Genomic DNA, 23,146 nt, shown 5'->3' with positions numbered 1-23,146 from the left:
GTTTAAAGAACTTAAATTTTGAAAATTTTCTCCTTATCACCCATATTTTACCATGAACTGCAGTAACTCCAATTATAGATGAAATCAACGATCAATTGAAGCTTGTTGGCGATTTTGATCGCGTTCCCCGTACGTCCATCATGCGCCTGACAGAGAAGAAGCTAGCCCTCAATTTGAAAAGTTCTGAATTCAAAGTACTGGGCTTTTACCATATGATATTTTATGCAGAGGTAGGTTTTTACCATATTATAATCTTTTTAGAATTTAAAGCTTATTTCAGTTTCATTATATTGTATAGCAATAACATTCTTTTTAAATTTGCGCACGTGTGCTATATTATATATATATTTCTATTGAGGAGGGTGGACTTCCAATAAGTATATAGGGCGAAGCCCCTAGAGGCTAGGGGCGAAAGAGCTAGTTTTCCCTTAAATTATTACAATGTTTTTTTTTTCCAGTTGGCAAATCTTAAAGATGAACAACGTCTGATATGCAAGTTTTTATTCCACATATTGCGCAGTCTCGAAGAGCATATAACAACTGAACGTGTGGCTGAGCTCAAGACCATGATAATGGTCCTGAACTCAAAATTGGCGGAGATGTACGGCGAATCGTGCTTGAGTTACAATACTCACATGCTTTACCATTGCCGGAACATGTCCGCCGATTTGGACCATCCATGGCGTTCAGTTGTTATGCTTTCGAAAGTGCCAATCATGTGATATCAACTTACATCCGAGGATATAATTTTGGCCTTAAAGAGGTTTCAAACAGGTAATACTATTTTTTTTTAGTTGAGTTCCTTTGACTTTTAGTTTTGGTTTCAAGAAGTGTCACTTCTCCCCCCCCCCCCCCACTCTTTACAAATTTTAATGTAATTTTTAAAAATGTAACATAACTTTCTTTCCGTGTATTGCTGATCAAACACTTAAGCTATAACGATTTCACCAGCAACATACCTTTCCGTTTAACAGCCATTAATGACATAAATGACATATTTAGATTGTTGATATTTCACACAGTGAAACCGTACATAAATGAAAAGCTGGCTGTCAGGGGAAAAAGGAATGCCAACAAACGAAAGTTCGAAAGTAATCAATTCTATACAGACTGCCAAGACCTCTACTTTGTCCCAGACTGCCGTCGTGATAAAACAGTATGGTTGGTCCACAAAGTGAGGACATTTTTTCCGGCATACACCTTTCCTGAAGATTCCAGAATAATAGGTAGGGGTGTATATTTTGCACATGATTAATTGTTGTATAGAAATATTTCATGAACTATACATTTCATCTAATTCCTTTTTAACCTACCACAATTTATTTGTAATTCTCTTATCATGCCAGGAGGAGAGTGTGGTAAAGGGGGGGTCTAGGAAATATGAATTAAGTTTTATGGTTTTAAACACTGAAAATATACACCCCTGGTATTAGGAGTAGGCAAGACTGACGATCCCGAAGACTATAGCCATCCTCCAACACAACTAGCCTCCAACCTACTGAAGTACAGAGTAGCACATATCTCCGTACACCTGTTGCATCAAGATGTCTCCATCGTAATTCCTATCGGAATTTAATTTTGTACATTGAAAGCAGAGAAGGGGGGGGGGGGAAATGACACTTTTTGAAACCAAAACTAAAAGTTCCATATTGTACCCTTATAAAACAACTGCCATGCAAAATGACAGATCTGTAACTGTTTCTTTAGTTCAGTTCCTTTGACTTTTAGTTTTGGTTTCAAAAAGTGTCACTTCCCCCCCCCCCCCCCCCTTTTGTTATAATATGTATGTAAAATGTTGTAAAATTCAACTGAAGGCCCTTCCCTCTTTATTTGGAATTTATGTGAAATGTACTTTAAAATATTTTTTTCATTAAAATTATTTTTTATAGCTAATTTTAAAAAAGGCATTTCAACTAAATTTAGCAAAACCCTACCTTTTTGGCCATCGATGGGTATGAAGTTAAAGTGTTATAAGTCTAGTCTGTAATTTGAAAGAGTACATGTTTGCAATTTAATTTAATTTTACATAAAATTTTAATTTCTGTCTACACATTTCAGATTTAAAACTATGCAAATTGCCCATGCCAACGACCTGGATCCAACAGCGTAATTTCGACTGGCAATTGATCAAGCTAGATCCCAAAATGACGAGGACTGGAAAGAGTGCTAGTTCTGTAAAGGTAAAAATTATATTTAAGGCCTAATTTACTATTGTACAAATTGCTGCTACCCTTCGCTCAAAAAACTTATAAATTCGCATGTTACCGGATCGAAAGGAAAACCTTATCGGTTCATGCTTAACAGACCACAAAAGATTATTGACCAAGTATAATTATTTATTAATTTTCCACAGTGTGTTTAACATTTGATATTAGTAATTAAAATTCTAGGGGCGTAGCCACTGCTATCTAATATCTTTTTATGCATTGTAAATACAACAATTATTTCTTGTTTTAGAACAACAAGCCTACTGGAGGTGGCAAACCTAATGGAAGTGCCAGAGGTGGAAGTGCCAAAGCTCCAAGTGCCAAAACTGGAAGCAACAAATCTACTGGAGGTGGCAAAGGTACAACAGCAAAGGTAGGGTTTTAAGTTTTATTGTTATCGGTTTTTGGTTTGTTGGTGTTTTGTTGTTAAACTAAACTTACTAACATGATGTCTGTTTGTGGGTTTGTACCAACAAATCTCGTTAACCGTTGAACAAATTGGGTCCCTCTAACCATATAACTTAACCTAGCCTAACCTAACACAGTCATTTTGTCGGGAGAGGGGGGGGGGGGAGGGTAAAGTTTTAAAAAATAGAAGAAAAAAATTAGGATAATGCCGGTGTTGTTTAAAACTATAATCCTCGGTAAGTAATGCTTTACAATAATTATCTATATTATTTTTAGAACACAACTAGAACCACAACATCTCCAATGAGGCCAATAAATATTACCCCACCTCCATCTCCACGGGCACGGCACCACTCCGCGAGTCAACGGACCGCGAGAGTTGTAGTTCTTCCTGCAACATCATCACGATCCCAGTCCCAGTCATCACGACCCCAGGGATCATCTGGCCCTTCTGGTGAGATGGAAGAAAGCGAGGTATTATTTTTATTTCATTTTGTCATCCAGAGGATACAAATTACAATTATTTAGGATATATATCGACTTAGCCTGGAAAAAATAACTTGTAAGATTTGACTAAATTTTTGGTAAACATTGACCAATAAAAATTTACCTTGTAAATTTTTACAAACAAGTTGGTCAAATTTTACCAAGTTGATTATTTGGTCAAAGTCCAAAAATCTGGACTTAGCCTAAAAATTTACCTTGTCAATTTTTACCAAAAAGTTGGTCAAATTTTACCAAGTTTTTTTGTTTGTCAAAGTCCAAAAATGATGGAAGATGCTTAGGATCACTTGCTCTTGTTTGTGGATAGTCTTCTTTTCTACCACGTAGTTTTTAAAATACCAAGACTTGAAAATATGTGGTTTAATATGTTTCATTTTAAGGATTTGTTCACCGGGGCCGTTATGAACCAAATTCAGAACCAATTTCAGCAGCTACGTACTTTCTTGACCTCACAAATGAAAAATCAACTAGAGCCCATTAATGCGTCCATCAGAAACTTGGTAAACAAAACGTCCACAAACCATGAGTTAGTGAAGAATGAAATCAAAGACCTGCAAGACAGTGTATCAAGAGATATGGCTGAAAATACTAAAACCCTGAAAACAGAAATGAAGAAAACCGGCCAAATTGTGGAAACCTTGGTGACTGATCTAAGAAGACTGACCAATGTGGATGAGCTTGATGAGGAGGAGGCGAATAAAGGGCCTAGTGAGAATCAGGATGTTGTCGTGGACCAGATTTTCTCACCAGATTTTTACAAAGAAAGAATAAAGAACCATGACCCCTTGGAAAAAGATGGTTATATGAGAAGAGAAGAAATTATCTTTTTCATCCAAAATTTCGAAGACTCACGGAAAGTGGATATAGGCTGGCAAACCTTACTGAAAGTATGCCGAGACATCATAACCTTCCTGTATGTCGTGTTCGAGCAGTTCACCTTTGACGCCCGCATCACAGCTGCCTTTTGGACTGCTCCGGAAGTTATTGATGACGAAACTGGTAAGTAAATATTATTTTGTAAATTTGACATGATGAGAAAACGTTTAAAACAGGGAGAAGGGAGGTGGGGGCAAGGGAAATAAACCGAATAAAAGGGGCATTCCTATTCTTGCTAGCAGGTGACCATGTACAATAATCTTTTTATATATATATTTTATTTGTGAAAATAAATCTTGTGCAGAATATACACCCCTGGTACAATAATAAACATGTACCTATGCAGAGTTAATTGAAAATTTCATTATTATTTCAGTGGAACGTTTCTTGGATCATTGTAAGTTAGTGCTTAACGAGACGTACCTACATGAAGCTATCCCACCAAATTTGTGGAGAACAGGAACCTATGTGTCTTCAAGCGACCTTTTTCTAGTGAGGAACCACATACAAGCTTGTAGGTAATTCAATTATTTATCGCATCTATTCCGCGTCTATTAAATGTGAAAGTGGTAGTTTTACAAAATGCATTTCAATGTTCTTTAGTTAAAAAAGTAGTTTCACGAAATGTTAACTGCATATTGTATTCTTGTTAAATTGTTAAACTACATTTCTATGGCATATGTTTCAAAGAATTTCAATTTTGTACCATGTATTTTTTTATGTGGCAAGACTTTTAGTTCATCTTTTCTTGATATATGTTATATGTTATATATTGAGACTGTTTTGATATAAACCCTTTTTTTATCTAGGTTCTTGCGCAATTTCGAACACACTTTTAAAGAGGACGCGACTGGTTTTTGTGAAAATAAGAAGAGGGCCGAAGATTATATGCTTGCTAATGAGGATCCTGTCTGCTGGAGGCTATTTCGAGGGATGGTAACGCGAAAACAAGAACGCGCATTGTCAACCCCAAACTACAAGTATGAACCGGTTTTTGAAATCAAGCCAAGGAAGGAGACAAGCAATAAGAAAGGCAAGAAAGACAAGAAAGACAAGAAAGACAAGAAAGACAAGAAAGACAAGAAGGAAAAGGCACAGAAACGATCAGCCTTACAGATGTGTGAATTTTATCTGGCCCCTGCAGAGATACAAAGAATTAAGCGGCGTATTAAACCGAAGACAATCACAACTTCAACACCAGGTGTTACAGCCGAAGACAAGAAATTTTACCACATGTTAGGTGCCCACTCAATGGGTTGCTTACCCCACGAAGTTCAAGGAAAGAACCCGATTTACTTGAGAATAAACAATGACAGGTCGAGAAATTCATTTCAGATCAAAAATTATGCAGACATGGCAAAGAACCCCAAGCAATTTTTCAAGACAGTCCATAGTAATAAGAAGGTTATACAAAGAGCTGTAATGTATTATTCGTACGCCACAACCAATTTGAAACCAGAAATGAGTGAAGAACAGACAAAGATTCACAATGCCAGTGAGAAAGCAACTAGAATTTCAAAAAATAGAAAGATGAATGCTGCTGATGAATCCACTGCTGATGATTGCACTGCTGATGATTCCACTGCTGATGATTCCACTGCTGATGTATCCACTGATGGTGAAGACAATGATGGTGGAGGCAATGCTGTTGAAGACAATGAAGCTGAAGGCAATGCTGTTGAAGAAAATGGTATGGAAAACATTGCTGATGAAGAAAGCAACAATGGTGAGGAGCTTGTAATTGATGACGGAGGCGACGACGTTGAAATGAATTCAAATGATGATCAGATTGGGAATGACTTACGCATACCACCCGCGGAGAATCCAGCAGTAACTCCAGAACCAGTAAAGCACCCAGTAAAGCCACGTAGGTTATATGAAGATCCAATTGTCAACAGCCAGTCCAATAATAAACCCAAAGTAAATGTATTTAAAAACATCACAAGCTCCAAAAGGAAGAAGCATGGAAAGGGCTCGAAAAAGTCGAAGAAGATAATTATTTCTGAAACAGACGATGAGGGCCAAAATGTGGGAAATCTTGATGATACAGTCCCAATGCAAGATGATGAACAACCACCAAACTTTCCACCACTGCAAAGACAGAAAGAATTTTATGGACGAAATAATTCAATCACAGGTACATATTTGTTGAACATTAATTATTATTTATAAGTTTTATCTTTCCTCGTATTGTGTATATACTGCACAAGATTTTTTTTCCTCTGCTACTAATTTTTTTAAAATTTTTCTTCCCCCCCCCCCCTAGTTTTTTTTCACCAAGTAGGGGGAAAATTGAAAAATATTTAAAGAACTCTATGATTTATTTATTCTATCCCTCCTACAACACATTTCCTTTTAAAATTTTTTTTTCAACCAAGTAGGGGGGGTGGGGGGGTGGAAAAAATGTTTTCAGTACTTGCTTTTTGTTTGGAAACGTATAAAATTAATGTATAAATTAATTATTTACAGGCAACAGTAACGAGAGACAGGTGACTGGAAAGGCAACAAGTGTCGTGGAGGAAAGCAGCAGTGATGAGAATGATGAGGATGCCGAAGGTATTGTTATTTATAGTTTGAAAAACGTAGGAACTGTATCACCTAAATTTAAGTTTATTAATATTTTAGTTGAGAAGTAGTCTTAGATAAAAACCCTGTGGATTAATTTTGTTTTAAGGGAAACTTCGTACAGGCCCTGACAGGGTTTTAGGCTAAAATTTGTATGGGCGCAGCCGCTATCTATAATACTAAGTAGCTTAATGTCTGTCCGGCCGTCAGAAGCTTAAGATCTCAGTAACCACTGAATCGATCGAGGTTACGGTAAAATTTTACCACCTTTTAAATCGTATAGGCTGGTAAAATTTTACCATAAAAGTGGTAAAAACTAGGTTTTTTATGGTATTAATTGTATCCTGGAGATCGGATTCTACTCTTCTGTGTATTGGTCCTGCGGTGATTTTAAGCTATTTCCTTGGAGGGGGGGGGGGGGGGGGGGTTGGGTAACATTTATACTATTTGAAATAATGACTATAATAATTATTTAGATGATGTGGCGATCATTCCAAAGAACCGGGAGCGAAGGCAAACCGCATTGGAAGCCGAAGCAAAAACCAAGAAAAGTTTACAGCTGGACAATGAACCATCATTCGAGGTGGATAACGAAGATGACGGAAACCAGAGTGACGAAATTGTGGAGGTTGAGGACAATGAGGGCAAGAATGACGGCAATGCAAGTAAGGAAATTCGGATACATCCATGTGGAATAATATTACCCAAACTTGCCATTATAATTCACAACCACACGGGTCATTATGAGGTTGTTGCAGTAGGCTCAAATGTTTCTATATACAACCAAATGGAAATTTTAGAACTCATCAACATTGACGGTAAGTTACAGGTCTTAATGTAATAAATGGGGGGGGGGGGGGGTGGGCGAAAGTGACACTTTTTTGGGGCTTTTATTGGCGGTTCTCGGCGGTGGCGACGCCGTTTCTTCACAGTTCCATATTGTACCCCTATAAAGCAACTGCCAATGCAAAATTCCCCCTTTTATCTTTGATTGGCATATTAATATAGGGTAAAAAATATTGCTTGTTTTCATTTGAATCTGATTAATAGTAACTAATGTTCATATAGGTATGGAAATAATATTGAAGCTACAATTATGTACATTTGCTTTAACATTTTTTATTTCTTTGTAGGAGAAAAAGCAAAGTGGAAAAAAGATGGAGAAGAAGGTGAATTACTTTCTGACATCAAAGAAGAAGCACCAGAGAGTGATGATACAGATGAAGGTCATCAATCAGACCCAGACACTGGAACTGGCAGTAGTAGTAGTAGTGAAGAAGAAGAACGCAGGCCAAAAGCAAAAGTGGCCCAAAAGCCAAAGCCTACCAAAGAAGGTCCTAAACGTCCCAGAAAACAAACAACATTTCCATCAACGAATCAAATTGATGCGGTGTTGTACAGAAACCAGAGCAGAGCAAGCACGAGCAGAGCACAAATTAATTCAAGCCGGGAATATGCTGAAAGCGCAGGCACATCAAATCCTGATGAAGACGTAAACCCAGAACCAGGTTGTAGTTATAGTCAACTCAGTCCAGAGCAAGGTTGTAGTAATAGTCAACTCAGTGAGCAACCTAACCAAATTAAGCTGCAGCAAATGTTGAACAGAACAAATACACATTTGCCCGATTTCGGCCAGCGTGGTGAGGCTCGGACAAGAAGAGATGCCAACAAACGAGTAAAGGACAACATGAAGAAGCAAAGATTGTGGGAACAGGGACACAGGCCTGAAGATGATGAGTTAGAGAAGAAGAAAAGATCAAGCTCCAGACCACCACAGAGAGCAAGTTCTCAACAATGTTCTCAAAACATAAACAATTACGGTATCTTTGGCAGCTACATTACAGCTGATTCGGGAAAGGGGTGTATATTCTGCACAAGAAATATTGTTTGTCCACGGCTAAAAATTTTTAAAATTTACAAATGTTTTCAGTTTTCTTAATTATTACCTTTTTTTCTTACCTCCATCTATTTATATTTAATGAAATATAATATACATCCCTGAGCAGACTTGGAAAAAATATTATACATCCGATCCATGTAGAATATACATCCCTGGCAGAATGGAGACAAGTATTATCCGTCGGAACTTTCGTCTGAAAACGAAGAACAAGACGAAGAACAAGACGAAGAACAAGACGAAGAACAAGACGAAGAACAAGACGAAGACCTGATTATAGGTCGCAGTCAATCCCAATAATTCCAGGACTTTACGTATATATATATTTATATGTAATTTTTTTTGATTTCATAAGTTTCATCTTCAATTTTTTTTTATAATATCTAGAAAGGAGTCTTTTCCCAAAATGCATTTGAAGTTAATTTAGTGAACCGTATATTTGAACCTGTTTAAATGTGTTTAAACTCTATTTATATGGCATAAATTTGAAGAAAGTTAAATTTTCTACCACGTACTTTTACCATCTTAACAAAGAAAAATATGCAATTCACAAAATTAAGTTCAAATGCATTTTGTGAAACTACCCCTTTCCACCAATTAAGTTTAATGAGCTTAAAGTTAAGAGCTTAAACTGAAAATTTTTTGTTGTATAATCTGTCGCATTTTTTGTAATTCAGTATATAGCAGTTGTAGTTTACCCCCTAAACTAAGGAAAAAAAGTATTCAGAACTAGCTTTTGTTAATTTTATATATTTGTTTAATTTTGTATAAAAATATTATATATATGACAGTTATCGTAGGGAATGTTTTAATTAATACGGTGGTAGATTTCCATGGTAAAATGCGTAATGTTTATGTGCTGTAATTAAAAAAGAGAACGTTTCAAATTTGTATAAACTTTTTGTAAATGTTAAATTTGTCTATATACTTGTTTACAATATAAGATATACCAATATGTGATCTTGCTGGCCACCCTATTATATTAAAATTCCCTACGTCAGTTTTTTGGACATTTATTAATGAAAATTTAATACCAGTGATAATTTGTTTCTTTTCAAATTTAATATAGAATGTCCGACATGACAGCCACAGCAGCAGCCGACTTAGAGAGAGACGAACAGCACGAAGAACAGAAGCCGGAAACCACAAGTGGGTGAGTAATATTTTAATATGTATAAAACGAAGTAGAATGATGTCTGTCTGTCTGTCTGTCCGTCCGTCCGTCCCTAGCTATATTTTGGTAACCATTCATCGAATCGGATTCGACAATCCATCACAACATAATTACATAAATACATATTACATATTTTTTGGTAATTACTTCTTTGGGCAAAGGTCCGATTACCTGGGATATATAATATATATTTATATATTTCAGTGATAGCGAAAAACAGAAGAACGAAATGAGTGTGTCTGAGCCTGAGCTGCCTGCTAAGCTGGATGACCTGCCTGATACCCCTCCTAAATCGTCTGATACAGAAGATTTGAACCTAACTTTGGATTGCACTACGTAAGTTTATTTATTTTTGTTACCATTCTATTTCTGTTCGGAAGGTGGTAGTAGCCGGATTGAAAAGAGTAGGATAAACATTATTGTTATGGCGAATAATTATAGTTTCATTCAGGGGTGTACATTACGCACAAGATTTATTTTGTTCCCGTGGTACAAAATTTTGTATTTTTTTCCCACCTATTTTTATCTCACCAAGTAGGGACGGAAATGGAGAAATATTGAAAGAACTAAAATTTTTGGTCCTACCACACATATTTTAGTTATTTTCCCCCCACCACCTGAACAGGGGATCCCATATAGGATATACACCCCTGATATTTCAAATTAGCAGCTACGCTAAACCCTCTAATATGAAGTATATCTCTTAAAGTTTCTTTTGCCACTCCCTTCCCTTGCCGGTACCTATGAGAAGAACCCGATCTGTTCAGTGGTTATCGAGATCCTTCGGTACATTAACACGGACATCCTGTTACTTTAGTATTATTTTTTTTTATTTTTCAGGGACGACGATGGATGGGAGACAATGCAGAAAATAAAACAAGACCTTAGGGCAGCAAAGCAAAAAATTGCTTCTTTGGAAGAGGAGATCGCTTGTTTGGAAACACAAACAAAGTAAGAAATTTTTTTCACTTCTTTTTTTGGTATTTAATCCGGGCGACTGTGTTGTAAATGATTTTTCGGTACAGACAAATTCACCTTTATATATTACAAAACTAGCAAGTATGCCTCTAGGGGTAAGGTGGGAGGGGTAAATGTGGACCAAAAAAAAAGTTTACTATTTAATTATAATATGATTGCTTAATTCAGGGAGCAATCCAAGAGATGTCCGGCGGCACAAAAGGATGACCAGAAGGTCGGACAAGCCTCTGTTATGGAAGGAGAAGCAAAGTAAGATATCCTATTATATAAAGTAGTAAGCGTTTTTTGTTTGTCCCGAAGGATAACCGCTAAACCGATATTGTTCTCCTTTAAAGTGAAGCTTCTTATAGGTCCTGGAAAGGTTTTAAACTATTTTTGTGCAGGGTGTCTTCACCCCCTTCCCCAAAAAATATTTTTACTCTTCTGAAACTGAAATTGAAAATGGGAAGATGTTGATTTTTCCCCTTCCAACCTTAAGTGCCCCTAGAGGTTTCTAGGGGCGTAGCCACTAGTTTCTTTTAATAATCTTTTTTCATACTTTATCCGGGCGACTGTGTTGTAAATGATTTTTCGGTACAGACAAATTCACCTTTATATATTACAAAACTATAGCAAGTATGCCTCTAGGGGTAAGGTGGGAGTGGTAAATGTGGACCATAAAAAGTTTACTATTTAATAATAATATGATTGCTTAATTCAGGGAGCAATCCGAGAAATGTCCGGCGGCACAAAAGGATGACCAGAAGGTCGGACAAGCCTCTGTTATGGAAGGAGAAGCAAAGTAAGATATCCTGTTATATAAAGTAGTAAGCGTTTTTTGTCTGTCCCAAAGGATAACCGCTAAACCGATATTGTTCTCCTTTAAAGTGAAGCTTCTTATAGGTCCTAGAAAGGTTTTAAACTATTTTTGTGCAGGGTGTCTTCACCCCCTCCCCCAAAAAATATTTTTACTCTTCTGAAACTGAAATTGAAAATGGGAAGATGTAGATTTTTCCCCTTCCAACCTTAAGTGCCCCTAGAGGTTTCTAGGGGCGTAGCCACTAGTTTCTTTTAATAATCTTTTTTCATACTTTATCCGGGCGACTGTGTTGTAAATGATTTTTCGGTACAGACAAATTCACCTTTATATATTACAAAACTATAGCAAGTATGCCTCTAGGGGTAAGGTGGGAGTGGTAAATGTGGACCATAAAAAGTTTACTATTTAATAATAATATGATTGCTTAATTCAGGGAGCAATCCGAGAAATGTCCGGCGGCACAAAATGATGATCAGAAGGTCGGACAAGCCTCTGTTATGGAAGGAGAAGCAAAGTAAGATATCCTATTATATAAAGTAGTAAGCGTTTTTTGTCTGTCCCGAAGGATAACCGCTAAACCGATATTGTTCTCCTTTAAAGTGAAGCTTCTTATAGGTCCTGGAAAGGTTTTAAACTATTTTTGTGCAGGGTGTCTTCACCCCCTCCCCCAAAAAATATTTTTACTCTTCTGAAACTGAAATTGAAAATGGGAAGATGTTGATTTTTCCCCTTCCAACCTTAAGTGCCCCTAGAGGTTTCTAGGGGCGTAGCCACTAGTTTCTTTTAATAATCTTTTTTCATACTTTATCCGGGCGACTGTGTTGTAAATGATTTTTCGGTACAGACAAATTCACCTTTATATATTACAAAACTATAGCAAGTATGCCTCTAGGGGTAAGGTGGGAGTGGTAAATGTGGACCATAAAAAGTTTACTATTTAATAATAATATGATTGCTTAATTCAGGGAGCAATCCGAGAAATGTCCGGCGGCACAAAAGGATGACCAGAAGGTCGGACAAGCCTCTGTTATGGAAGGAGAAGCAAAGTAAGATATTTCTTTTAATATTATTTTTTCATACTTTATCCGGGCGACAGTGTTGTAAATGATTTTTCTGTAAAGACAAATTCAACGTGTTCCTTTATTTATTAAAAGCGAGTACTAGCAAGTACGCCTCTAGCTGGGTAAGGTGGAAGGGGTAAATGTGGAACCAAAAAGTTAACTACTTAATTTAAATAGATTATTATATATATATTGTTTAATTCAGGAACAAAACAGCTGCAGCTGGCTCTCCAGAAAATTCGGATGAGAACGAGGTTAAGGAAGTCACTGTTATGGAAACACCAGCAAAGTAAGATTTTTAAAAAATTGTTTTTACTACTTTATCCTGGCGACTGTGTTGTAAATGATTTTTCTGTACGCTAAACCCTCTAATATGAAGTATATCCTTAAAGTTTCTTTTGCCACTCCCTTCCCTTGCCGGTACCTATGAGAAGAACCCGATCGGTTCAGCGGTTAACAAGATCCTTCGCTACATACAAACAAAAATCGTTTTACTTTGTAGTATAGATTGTTTAATTTCAGGATGAAAGACCAACCGGATTTTGATATAATTTATGAGAACATAAAGAATCCAGGACCAAAAAGCCCAGGTATAGTACAATATTTATACTAGCGACTGTGCCCAAAGCATATAGTGAAACATTTCTGTACTACATTGTATTATTACACTAGGTTAGGTTAGGTTAGGTTAGGTTAGGTTAGGTTAGGTTAGGTTAGGTTAGGTTAGGTTAGGTTAGGTTAGGTTAGGTTAGGTTAGAATAGGCTAGGCTAGGCTAGGCTAGGCTAGGCTAGGCTAGGCTAGGCTAGGCTAGGCTAGGTTAAAACTAGAAATATTACTCTTTCTATTAATACACTAGGTTAGGTTAGGCTAGAAAAAAAAACTATTGTAAAATTGAAGTATTTTTTTGTAAAAAAAAGTAATTTTAAAAAATATTTTAATTTCAGTGTATGGGGTGTCAGATGATGAGCAGGAGATGTTTGAACCACCCCCTCCTACAATCACGCCAGCATCAAAACTGAGTAGGCGCAAAAGAAGTGCAACACCGGGGAAAATCAAGACCTGCGCCCATGGACGCAGTCCCCGAAGCGAGCTGCCATTGAACACGAGACTCATCGAATGCACCTATATGTGCCCAGACTGCCGCGTCTTCTTTCACAAGAGGCAAAAACAAAGAAAAGAAGGACAAAAGTAAGCTGATGTATAATAGTCCTTCCAGTCAGATCATATATAAACTATTTGTGATAAAAAAGTGATATATATCAAGATATCTTGAGTCAAAAATATGTTTAACCACCTTTAATTTGTACGTACATTAATCTATATGACAGTTTGACAGTTTTGTTCTGACGATGAAAATATTCATATAATATTATATTTGAAACCGCTATTCCTATATAGCAAAATTTTTGAAAATTTAATAATGGAAAGTAACTTCGTAATATATTTTTCTTGTATAAAAATGTTCTAGTATAAAGTACAATTAGAATCCAGATCTCAGCAATTAAAACCTATGTATATTTGTGTTAATTTCTCAGCTTAAACCGATTAAACATGCAGTTATATTATCTGTAAAACTATGTAATATTTGGTCATTTAAACCACGTCTAGAATTATAGACTAATTAAGAAAATTTCTGTGAATATATACCTATATAGTATCGCGCTATCGTACCTATGTAAATCATTATGTAAAAAAATATGTTTAAGTGTTTCAATCAATAAAGTTAATAATGAAAACAATTTTTTTTTTATTTTTGCGTTTTGTGTACAAGCGAGGTTTTTCTATAATTAAGGTCGTTTTTTACCACTTTCTCGTGATTTTTACCACCCGTTTTTACCACAATTATTGGTAAATTTTTACCATATTTACCCTATTTCTGGTAAAATTTTACCAGTTTAGGGCAAAAATATTACCAGGTGTTGAACAGTTTTACCACTTTTTTGGTAAAATTTACCGCAAATTTCTGGTAAATTTTACCAAAAAAGTGGTAAAAATTGGTCAAAATCTGGTATAAATTTGCGTCCTAAAATGGTAATATTTTACCGGAAATCTGGTAAAATTTTACCGATAATTGTGGTAAAAATCGATGGTAAAAAGCGTGAGAAAGTACCACTAAAAGTGTTTTTACCACGATTACGGTAAAATTTTACCACCTTTTAAATCGTATAGGCTGGTAAAATTTTACCGTAAAAGTGGTAAAAACTAGGTTTTTTTATGGTATTAATTCCGTCCTGGGTATAGCTATACCTGTAGTTACATAGGTAGTATTTTCTCTGGTAGTTTCTCCACAACCAATGCTGAAAACGCAGCAAACTCCAAAACCACCGGCACAGGATCCAGATTCTACACCTCCTTTTTCTCTGGCAAGATTTTAGATAAGAATTACGACAAACATATTTACAGATTTACAAATCAACTATGGCCCTTCGACTTTACGGGCAACAATTATAGAGTATTTATTCTCCTGATTATATCCTTTAAAAAGGTAGGCCGCAATTTTTAAATGTTTTGCAGAAGCACCTCATAGTGCCTACTAATAAAAAATTACTTCATACAATACAAATGACCAATTATAGGCTAGTATATGTACATTTTACCATTTGTCAATTACAATGTATACTAACCTATCATTGGTCATTTGTATAATATGATGTCATTTTTTATTAGGCACTATAAACTGCTTCTTTTTAATGTTTTACAACATGGCAAATCTTAATTTGGAATCTGTTTAAATTATGCATGCTTCTGTCATTTGGATATAAAAAACTCATTATGTTAACACAGAAAACGACATTTAGCCAAATTAAATTACGGTTCGTATCAAATCATATCATTTTATCATACTTAGTTTATGATATAATTCCCTTAACATGTGCGAGCTAACCAGGACATAATAAATCCTAGCAAGACTTACATAAAAAAAAAACATACAAGGGAAAAACTATACCTCCCAATATTTGGAAGTTATTTAAAAAGTAAGGGGGTGGGGGTTTATAGCCCAACTAGGCGATTTGATTTTATTATTACCTACACTGCTTCTCCGTATAGCATGTTCCATTCCTACCATTATTTCCAATGCAGGGCTCATTAGAAAATCTTATCACAGAAAACAGATTCAAAAATTTACTCGTACGACCTTGAAACAAATAAATATCATTTACTTTAAATCAGAGGCGTGCACGGGGATTTGACAAGGGTGTGTGAAATCTCGTGGGGTGAAAATTAGAAAGCCACACCTACCCAATTTCTTATTCCAGGAGGTTATTGATACCCCCCTACTGCACATCTATAATTTTGATAGTAAAATGATTTTTATCCATTTATTAGATTTATGTTTATTATCACTCTAAACTTTGTAAACAAAAAATTTTTATCTAAAAAAAATCATCTTTTGCTTTTATCTTTAAGCCCCCCCAAAACATACAATGACGAAGACCAAACTGCATAACTTTTTTGTCACTTTTGATTCCTGTGACGTCATATAATGAGGAAGATGAGAGGAGAAGTGGGAAAGAAAACCCCTAAAAAAGAGATGGAGAATATGACGTCAAAAGTGGTGCAAGAGTTATGCAGTTTGGTCTTCGTCCATACAATTTTCTATGAAAAGTACTTTTGATGGCGAGTTGAATGAACTAAGATAATAGGAATAACCAACGTAAATAGCCTTTGTAATTACTATAACAGAAAAAAAATATACGATATGAAAGCCTCAATTCAAATCAAGTTGTTTAGGATAGAATTAATAACTTTTAAAGAAAATGACAATCACATCAAAATGTAAATTACAAAAATAATAAAAAAGATATAATTAAATTTAGTAAATGAATTTAAAAACAGCTGAAGCTTAAGTTCTTCGATCATTATATTTATAATCCCAAAGCATTCGAGCATACTGAAACAACTTGCTTCAACAATATGCAAAAGAAAAGGTCTATATACTGCATTTATATAGATGTAAGAAAAATGTTTGTGGTTTCCAGCCTTCAGTGCTTTAGCCACAACCATTTTGTTTTATGAACACTTGAAATATTCAATTAGTAATAATTCTTTAATTTAAATAGTTTCTTACAAATCATTTTAACTACGAAAACTTGGTTAAAAATACCTAAATTGAATATTAAATCGTCATATTGGCTTATTAATTTTCTTATTGGCATGGTTACTACTTAGGTTACTTAGGTTGATTTGTAATGTGTTAAGTGATTTACAAATTAGACATTGTTGTATACTGCTTTTCCTCCAATTGCCTGGTGGGCACAGTCTTCCTTCGCCCATAATTTAAAATTTATTTCAAAGTAAGTGAGGAAAGGTTTTTTTTGCTTGACTAAGCTCTTTAAGGGAAACAGATAATATTGCTTTAATAATAATTATACACATCTGTGTTGACAAGAACAAATTTTTTTAATGGGCAAAGTTTTAAAGAAATTTAAAAACCATTTTCAAATGTATCATTGATACGTATAGTAATAATGAATGTAGTGAATCTTTTAGATAATCATGAAATAATATCATAATGTTTACCTGAAGTTTGATTTAATGCTAGGGATGTATTCTCTTCTTTGCCAGGAATTGTGTTTACAAAACAGAGAAATAATATCAATATCAGCGTCTTTATATGAAAAAATCTTCAGATTTTTAAACATTGCATTGTAAAGCTTTTTCAAAGCTAAGACAATTTTATTAGAATAATTAAGTTGATTAGAATAATTTAAAGATTCAATAACTGTAAATGAAATATGCCCTTTAAACCAATTTGATTACAATATACAATTAAAATCTTTAAAATCTGAGGAAATTTCTTTCCTTTTCTATTAAATCTTTCATTTTTCACTTCTGAAAAAGTAAAAATTTATTAAAGATAAAATATACAACAATTTGATTTTATTATTTTTTGAACGCACATCATGATTCTAAAATATTAATCTAACTAGCAGCTTCGCCCCTAGAGACATATAGAATCATTTGAGGGACTTTTCAATATTAGTGTATGTTTTTATGGAGAGATGCGGGGATTTCAAGAAGCGATTTTTCTTGGGAGGGTGAAGGTACCCAACCCTTAAATGATTAAGTACCGTCTATTACCCTATGATAACCTTAACTATATCGGTCTAGCAACTATCAAGATCCTTCGGTACAAACACACAGATAGACAGATAGGCATCCTGTTACTTTTATATGAGCATTTCTAAACAAACATTTCACTTTTGATAAACTTTGTTTAAAAACAACAGTATGAATGATAAGGGTTGAATGGTAATATTCTGACTGTTTAAGTTTAAACCCTTTCAAGAGTTTCGGAGCAGTAAAACCCCTGATGTGTAAAACCAAAATTACCGTATATTAAAGAAGTTTTTGCAAACGGTCGTCAATTCTATACTTTCAACAACGGCAAAAATAAATTCATCTCATATTCGAATGATAGCAGACAGTTTTAGAAAATATTCTCTTGATAACGATATTATTTTTTACTTCAGGTGTATTCTTTAAAATTAGGTTTTGTGTGTCCCAAGTTTATGTTAATTCACTGTATATGTATGTACATAAAAATATTAAATTTAGAAAAGCACTGAGTAATTAAGAAACCAATACTTATACCAACTTTTCTCTCAATGTGTTAATTTCTTTTTTGCAAACGGAAAACTTATAAAATTTTATGAAAAATTGCTTTAGTCACAATTAGTATGGAAGCATCTCTTTTCTTCTAATTGTCCGTCTGTCAGCTATATTTTCAATTGATTATCATAAAGTTCAATGCTTGTGCACAAAATATATAATACAAAATGCTTTAGAAGTAAAGAAGGTGAGGTAAGAAATTAAAAAGAAAAGATAGAAAATAGTAATGGTAAAAGGGATTCTGAAGTGAGTAGTTTCTTCCTAATCATGCGGGTAAAATAACCATCCGGGGTACATATCTTATTGACTAGCCCTGCAAGGCTACCCACTACCCAATATAACCTAAACTAACCTGTAAAACTTTGTGATTAACCGCACGCATATATCCTATAATCCCTGAAGTAATGCATTAAAATAAATCATGATTTAAAAATAAATTTATTTGAATGACAAACCTGACATATATTATCAGAAAGGCTGTCTGTAAACGTCTTTTTAAACATGTAGGTGACAAGCTGACCGCCAAGAATAATTCAGAAGTTTGTTAAGTTATTAAATTTTACTAAATAAAAGACGTTCATTTTTTTCAGTAAATCTTTTCTACGAGAACTTTAAACGACTTGATCCGTAATCCGTTTATTACATCATTAAGTCAGATAGCTATGTCCCCCCCCCCCTCCATTAAAAGACAAGATGAAAAATTACTATGAGGTATAAGCAGTACAAATATCAAAATAAAACATGTTGCTGAACAAATTTTACTCAATTAGATTGTCAAACTGCTTACTTGAAAGTCTGATACACAAAATTTTTGTATAGTTTATCAACACCGCCCTCAGGCGTTTTTCAGTCCTTGGATACTTGTATTATATTGTGTTAATCCTATAGTATTCATTGTTTATATAAAAAATAGTTTATTAATAAATTCTTAATACAATGTAATTACCATTTATGAATGTTGAATATTAAATGTATATGTTGTTTTGTCCCAATAAATATTTGAATTTGAATTTGAGAAAGTACAATCAATCCTGAATATTTTCCATATTTAGTAGCAAACATAATCTAAAATTCACTTTATCTGTTATTCTGAGGGTTTTTAATGTTGTGGGAAAAAGTGATTCTTCTCAGCAGTTGTTTTAGATAGACTACTGATCAAGCTATAATTTACATGTAAAGATTCTTGATTTTCTAAATATTTCCTTTTGTTTTTATCTATTCTTTCCCTTATTTTGTAACCCCCACTTTTGTGCTTCGCTACTTATAAGGTTATCATCCTTGTTAATATGTAAAACTAAAAAAACTCTACTCATTGAACTATCAATTGGTTCTAAAACTCATTAAATTTAAATTTTTCATAACTACTCAAAATAGAATAAAAATTCTATAAATTATTTATATTTCTTTTTAATATAGAAAAGGATTACTAGAAAAAATAATATTCCAATAATTTTTCATTTTGTTTATTGGAAAATATTTATCTATTTTTACAAATATCATGATGCAAAAAAATTATGAGAGTCTGATATATGGATAAGCTGTGTGTGTTGCAAAAAGAGATGGCAGCAATTATTTTTATTTTCCATTTTTTTCAATCCTATTTCATAAAGCAATGAGATTTTTTTGTCGGCAAAGATTAGGCTTACCAATTTTTCCGTAGGGAATCTTGACTTTTTAAGGAATTGATTATAAAGATGCTTCCCTTAAAATATTGTACCTAGTTATATCTTGGAATCGTTGTTCAAAATATCAGGTTAATCAGATAATTATGTCACAAAAATTGTTGCAAAAAAAGTTATAAATCAACATTTTTGAAATTGATAGAACAAGTTTGATATGTCTAAATTAACAATGATGTCGTACGAATGTATGGACTGACCCATATGACAGAAAATCTTCGCTTTAAAAAAATTGACAGTACATTCATCCAATATGTTTACTCCTACTGAAAAATATGTTGCATATTTTCTAACATTATACTCTTGTAATATTGGTATTTATGGTTCATAGAATAAATAGTTTAAAAAAAATAAAAACATATAAATTCAAGCAAAATTATAAAAGGACAAACATTGAGTGGATAAAGACTTGGCTAATTCTGAGAACAAGAAATATCATATTTAAACAACGATGACAACTTCAATTCTAACATGTATATTTTGATAATTATATCATACAAAAACTGTTGTCAAAAAAATTAGGATATTTTACTCAGGTAACGATTAAAGAGTTGCTACGCTTTCTAATTTGAACCTATCTGTTATAGGAATAATCATGCAAAGTTTGAAAAATATCATATTTACACAAGGATGCCAACTTAAATTCTAACATGTATATTTTAATAATTATATCATACAAAAATTGTTGTCAAAAAAAGTTTAAAAACCAGCCTATTTTATATGGACATACGGACTTTCAGGTAACGATTAAAGAGTTGCTACGCTTTCTAATTTGAACAAATATGTTTATTTTTTTAAAGCGAAACTTTTATACAAATAGGGTCGGTCTGTTCGTCCGTTTGTTCGTCCGTTTGTTCGTCCGTTTGTCCGTCCGTAATACTGATTCCTATGAAAACAAAGTACAATGTTATAAGCGAAGCATCTCTATAATCAAGTTCTAAAAATGTAAGTATGTCCATAAACATTATCCTGAATCAAGCAGTTTTTTTTTCAACAAATTTACTTACAATTTTGCTTTGACCCTTATACATTTATATTATGATTATTCAGTTCTGACACTATACAAGTGTTAATGTTCGTTTGTCCTACCGTTTCAGTGCTTCGCTTTTATGGATGTTGTCATCCTTGTTTAAAAGCGAAGCTTTTCTACAATTAGGGTCGGTACGTTCGTCCATTTGTCCGTCCGTCCGTCTGTCTGGAACGGATAGCTTTTTTCGTTAATTTAGGTATGTTAGAATTGTCCTATCAATTTTAAACTTTGTATAGTTATTCCTGTAGTAGTTAGGTTTGATTTAGAAAGCGTAGCAAGGCTAGAATCATTTTTAACAACAAATTTTTATGTGATTTAATGATCCGATTGATCTGATTTTTTTATACTGATTCCTATGAAAACGAAGTTCAATGTTATAAGCAAAGCATCTCTATAATCAAGTCTAAAAATTTAAGTATGTCCTTTACATTATCCTGTATTTAAGAATTTTACTTACAATTTTGTGTCGACTTTTATACATTTATATTCTGATTATTCAGTTTTGACACTCTATAAGTGCTAATGTTCGTTTGTACTACCATTTCAGAGCTTCGCTTTTATGGATGTTGTCATCCTTGTTCATACATATTTGTGCAAAATCTGCAAAAAGGCTAATCTTAAGATCCGTGAAGGATTACAGATTTTTTTTTAGGGTAAAAAAGCAAAATATTGATACAGTAAATTAATCCTAAATAATCCTGAAATATAAAGTAGTAAGATTTTTTTTGGTATGAACCGAAAGATCTCAGCAATTAGTTGTACTTTTCAGGAAAGCTTTATAATTGTTTTGTGTTGGTTTAATGATATTTTACTGACCGTGCCTGATCTTACTCACCCTCCACTAGAGTCTAGGGGCGAAACAACTAGTAACTATATATAACTTAGCTTATTGTATAAGCACTGCACTACCTTATAATAAACAAAATCTCTGTAAATTTCCTTTCTTACAGTTTTGTAGCTAATTATTATCTTTACGTCTTTAATAAAAATTCGTCATAATAAACCTTTGTTCAAGTTTTCTTTAGGTATTAGATATCTAGATAGATTATTAAATAGGTTTCGTTTAGACATGAGAAGTTTCTACAAAAGTCAGTCTGTATGTAAAAAAAAGATAAGAAATGTGATTTTAACGGCTGTTTTCAAAAATGGATGTCTGAAACTTCTACTATTTAAATAACTTTGTCCGTCCGTTTGTCCCGTAAGGCAAAGAAAAAATAACAATTGTATCTACTTAACAATTTACCCGTCTGCTTGAATGTTCCTTGATATTTGATGAATTCCATTGTATTCATGCGCTTAGTTTCTTTTATATATAGCCATCCTTGTTTATTTGTTTATAGCCATCCTTGTTTATTTGTATATAGCCATCCTTATTTATTTGTTTATAGCCATCCTTGTTTATTTGTTTATAGCCATCCTTGTTTATTTGTATATAGCCATCCTTGTTTATTTGTATATAGCCATCCTTGTTTATTATTATATAGACATCCTTGTTTATTTGTATATAGCAATCCTTGTTTATTTGTATATAGCCATCCTTGTTTATTTGTATATAGCCATCCTTGTTTATTTGTTTATAGCCATCCTTGTTTATTTGTATATAGCCATCCTTGTTTATTTGTATATAGCCATCCTTGTTTATTTGTATATAGCCATCCTTGTTTATTTGTATATAGCCATCCTTGTTTATTTGTATATAGCCATCTTTATTTATTTGTATATAGCCATCCTTGTTTATTTGTATATAGCCATCCTTGTTTATTTGTATATAGCCATCCTTGTTTATTTGTATATAGCCATCCTTGTTTATTTGTATATAGCCATCCTTGTTTATTTGTATATAGCCATCCTTGTTTATTTGTATATAGCCATCCTTGTTTATTTGTATATAGCCATCCTTGTTTATTTGTGTATAGCCATCCTTGTTTATTTGTATATAGCCATCCTTGTTTATTATTATATAGCCATCCTTGTTTATTTGTATATAGCCATCCTTGTTTATTTGTTTATAGCTATTCTTGTTTATTTGTATTTAGCCATCCTTGTTTATTTGTATACAGCCATCCTTGTTTGTTTGTATATAGCCATTCTTGTTTATTTGTATATAGCCATCCTTGTTTATTTGTATATAGCCATCCTTGTTTATTTGTATATAGCCATCCTTGTTTATTTGTATATAGCCATCCTTGTTTATTTGTATATAGCCATCCTTGTTTATTTGTATATAGCCATCCTTGTTTATTTGTATATAGCCATCCTTGTTTATTTGTATATAGCCATTCTTGTTTATTTGTATATAGCCATCCTTGTTTATTTGTATATAGCCATCCTTGTTTATTTGTATATAGCCATCC

The 23,146-nt window shown here is 33.7% G+C and overlaps 5 protein-coding genes across 6 annotated transcripts in view; 4 read left to right on the top strand and 1 right to left on the bottom strand.

Moving 5' to 3' along the window:
• Positions 1 to 23,146, bottom strand: part of LOC145322067 (uncharacterized) — a 148,813-nt gene that overhangs the window by 30,251 nt on the left and 95,416 nt on the right. Inside the window, exons 2-5 of one of the 2 annotated variants that reach the window (XM_080163841.1) lie at positions 17,273 to 17,305; positions 16,992 to 17,078; positions 15,498 to 15,606; positions 14,718 to 14,830 (exon numbers count right to left, since the gene is read on the bottom strand). In XM_080163841.1, coding sequence (XP_080019967.1) covers positions 14,718 to 14,830; positions 15,498 to 15,606; positions 16,992 to 17,078; positions 17,273 to 17,294 — 331 coding nt within the window. In that variant the 5' untranslated portion in view covers positions 17,295 to 17,305. Of the gene's footprint in view, positions 1 to 14,717; positions 14,831 to 15,497; positions 15,607 to 16,991; positions 17,084 to 17,272; positions 17,306 to 23,146 lie in introns of both variants that reach the window. The other variant, XM_080163849.1, reaches the window with a different exon arrangement.
• Positions 134 to 1,727, top strand: LOC145322105 (uncharacterized). Its single transcript, XM_080163891.1, has 3 exons — positions 134 to 774; positions 1,003 to 1,226; positions 1,434 to 1,727. The coding sequence occupies exons 1-3, from the start codon at positions 680 to 682 to the stop codon at positions 1,574 to 1,576; spliced, it is 462 nt and encodes a 153-aa protein (XP_080020017.1). The 5' UTR covers positions 134 to 679; the 3' UTR covers positions 1,577 to 1,727.
• On the top strand, positions 1,777 to 3,468 carry LOC145317761 (uncharacterized). Its single transcript, XM_080159052.1, has 4 exons — positions 1,777 to 2,180; positions 2,458 to 2,580; positions 2,892 to 3,089; positions 3,463 to 3,468. The coding sequence occupies exons 1-4, from the start codon at positions 2,082 to 2,084 to the stop codon at positions 3,466 to 3,468; spliced, it is 426 nt and encodes a 141-aa protein (XP_080015178.1). The 5' UTR covers positions 1,777 to 2,081.
• LOC145317690 (uncharacterized) lies at positions 3,305 to 8,757 on the top strand. The gene is made up of 7 exons (XM_080158935.1): positions 3,305 to 4,118; positions 4,372 to 4,513; positions 4,805 to 6,132; positions 6,465 to 6,551; positions 7,037 to 7,225; positions 7,694 to 8,380; positions 8,738 to 8,757. Exons 1-7 carry the CDS (start codon positions 3,473 to 3,475, stop codon positions 8,755 to 8,757), a joined length of 3,099 nt encoding a protein of 1,032 aa, XP_080015061.1. The 5' UTR covers positions 3,305 to 3,472.
• On the top strand, positions 8,522 to 14,702 carry LOC145322086 (uncharacterized). Its single transcript, XM_080163859.1, has 7 exons — positions 8,522 to 9,610; positions 9,836 to 9,967; positions 10,472 to 10,582; positions 10,778 to 10,858; positions 12,374 to 12,758; positions 12,992 to 13,059; positions 13,415 to 14,702. The coding sequence occupies exons 1-5, from the start codon at positions 9,528 to 9,530 to the stop codon at positions 12,456 to 12,458; spliced, it is 492 nt and encodes a 163-aa protein (XP_080019985.1). The 5' UTR covers positions 8,522 to 9,527; the 3' UTR covers positions 12,459 to 12,758; positions 12,992 to 13,059; positions 13,415 to 14,702.

Source organism: Acartia tonsa, chromosome 1 (assembly GCF_053477335.1).
Source record: "Acartia tonsa isolate MP-2025a chromosome 1, ASM5347733v1, whole genome shotgun sequence".
NCBI lineage: Eukaryota > Metazoa > Arthropoda > Copepoda > Calanoida > Acartiidae > Acartia > Acartia tonsa.
This window is presented reverse-complemented; position numbering and strand designations above follow the sequence as displayed.

Bases quoted from the DNA above. Each gene is read 5' to 3' on its own strand.
- LOC145322105 (XM_080163891.1), top strand. From the start codon at position 680: ATGGCGTTCAGTTGTTATGCTTTCGAAAGTGCCAATCATGTGATATCA. The intron at 775-1,002 runs GTAATACTATTT...TGACATATTTAG, and splicing joins CTTAAAGAGGTTTCAAACAG to ATTGTTGATATTTCACACAG. The intron at 1,227-1,433 runs GTAGGGGTGTAT...CCCTGGTATTAG, and splicing joins TGAAGATTCCAGAATAATAG to GAGTAGGCAAGACTGACGAT.
- LOC145322086 (XM_080163859.1), top strand. From the start codon at position 9,528: ATGTCCGACATGACAGCCACAGCAGCAGCCGACTTAGAGAGAGACGAA. The intron at 9,611-9,835 runs GTGAGTAATATT...TATATATTTCAG, and splicing joins AAGCCGGAAACCACAAGTGG to TGATAGCGAAAAACAGAAGA. The intron at 10,583-10,777 runs GTAAGAAATTTT...TGCTTAATTCAG, and splicing joins TGTTTGGAAACACAAACAAA to GGAGCAATCCAAGAGATGTC.
- LOC145317690 (XM_080158935.1), top strand. From the start codon at position 3,473: ATGTGGTTTAATATGTTTCATTTTAAGGATTTGTTCACCGGGGCCGTT. The intron at 4,514-4,804 runs GTAATTCAATTA...TTTTTTATCTAG, and splicing joins AACCACATACAAGCTTGTAG to GTTCTTGCGCAATTTCGAAC. The intron at 8,381-8,737 runs GTATCTTTGGCA...ACCTGATTATAG, and splicing joins TCAAAACATAAACAATTACG to GTCGCAGTCAATCCCAATAA.
- LOC145317761 (XM_080159052.1), top strand. From the start codon at position 2,082: ATGCCAACGACCTGGATCCAACAGCGTAATTTCGACTGGCAATTGATC. The intron at 2,181-2,457 runs GTAAAAATTATA...TTCTTGTTTTAG, and splicing joins AGAGTGCTAGTTCTGTAAAG to AACAACAAGCCTACTGGAGG. The intron at 2,581-2,891 runs GTAGGGTTTTAA...TATTATTTTTAG, and splicing joins GCAAAGGTACAACAGCAAAG to AACACAACTAGAACCACAAC.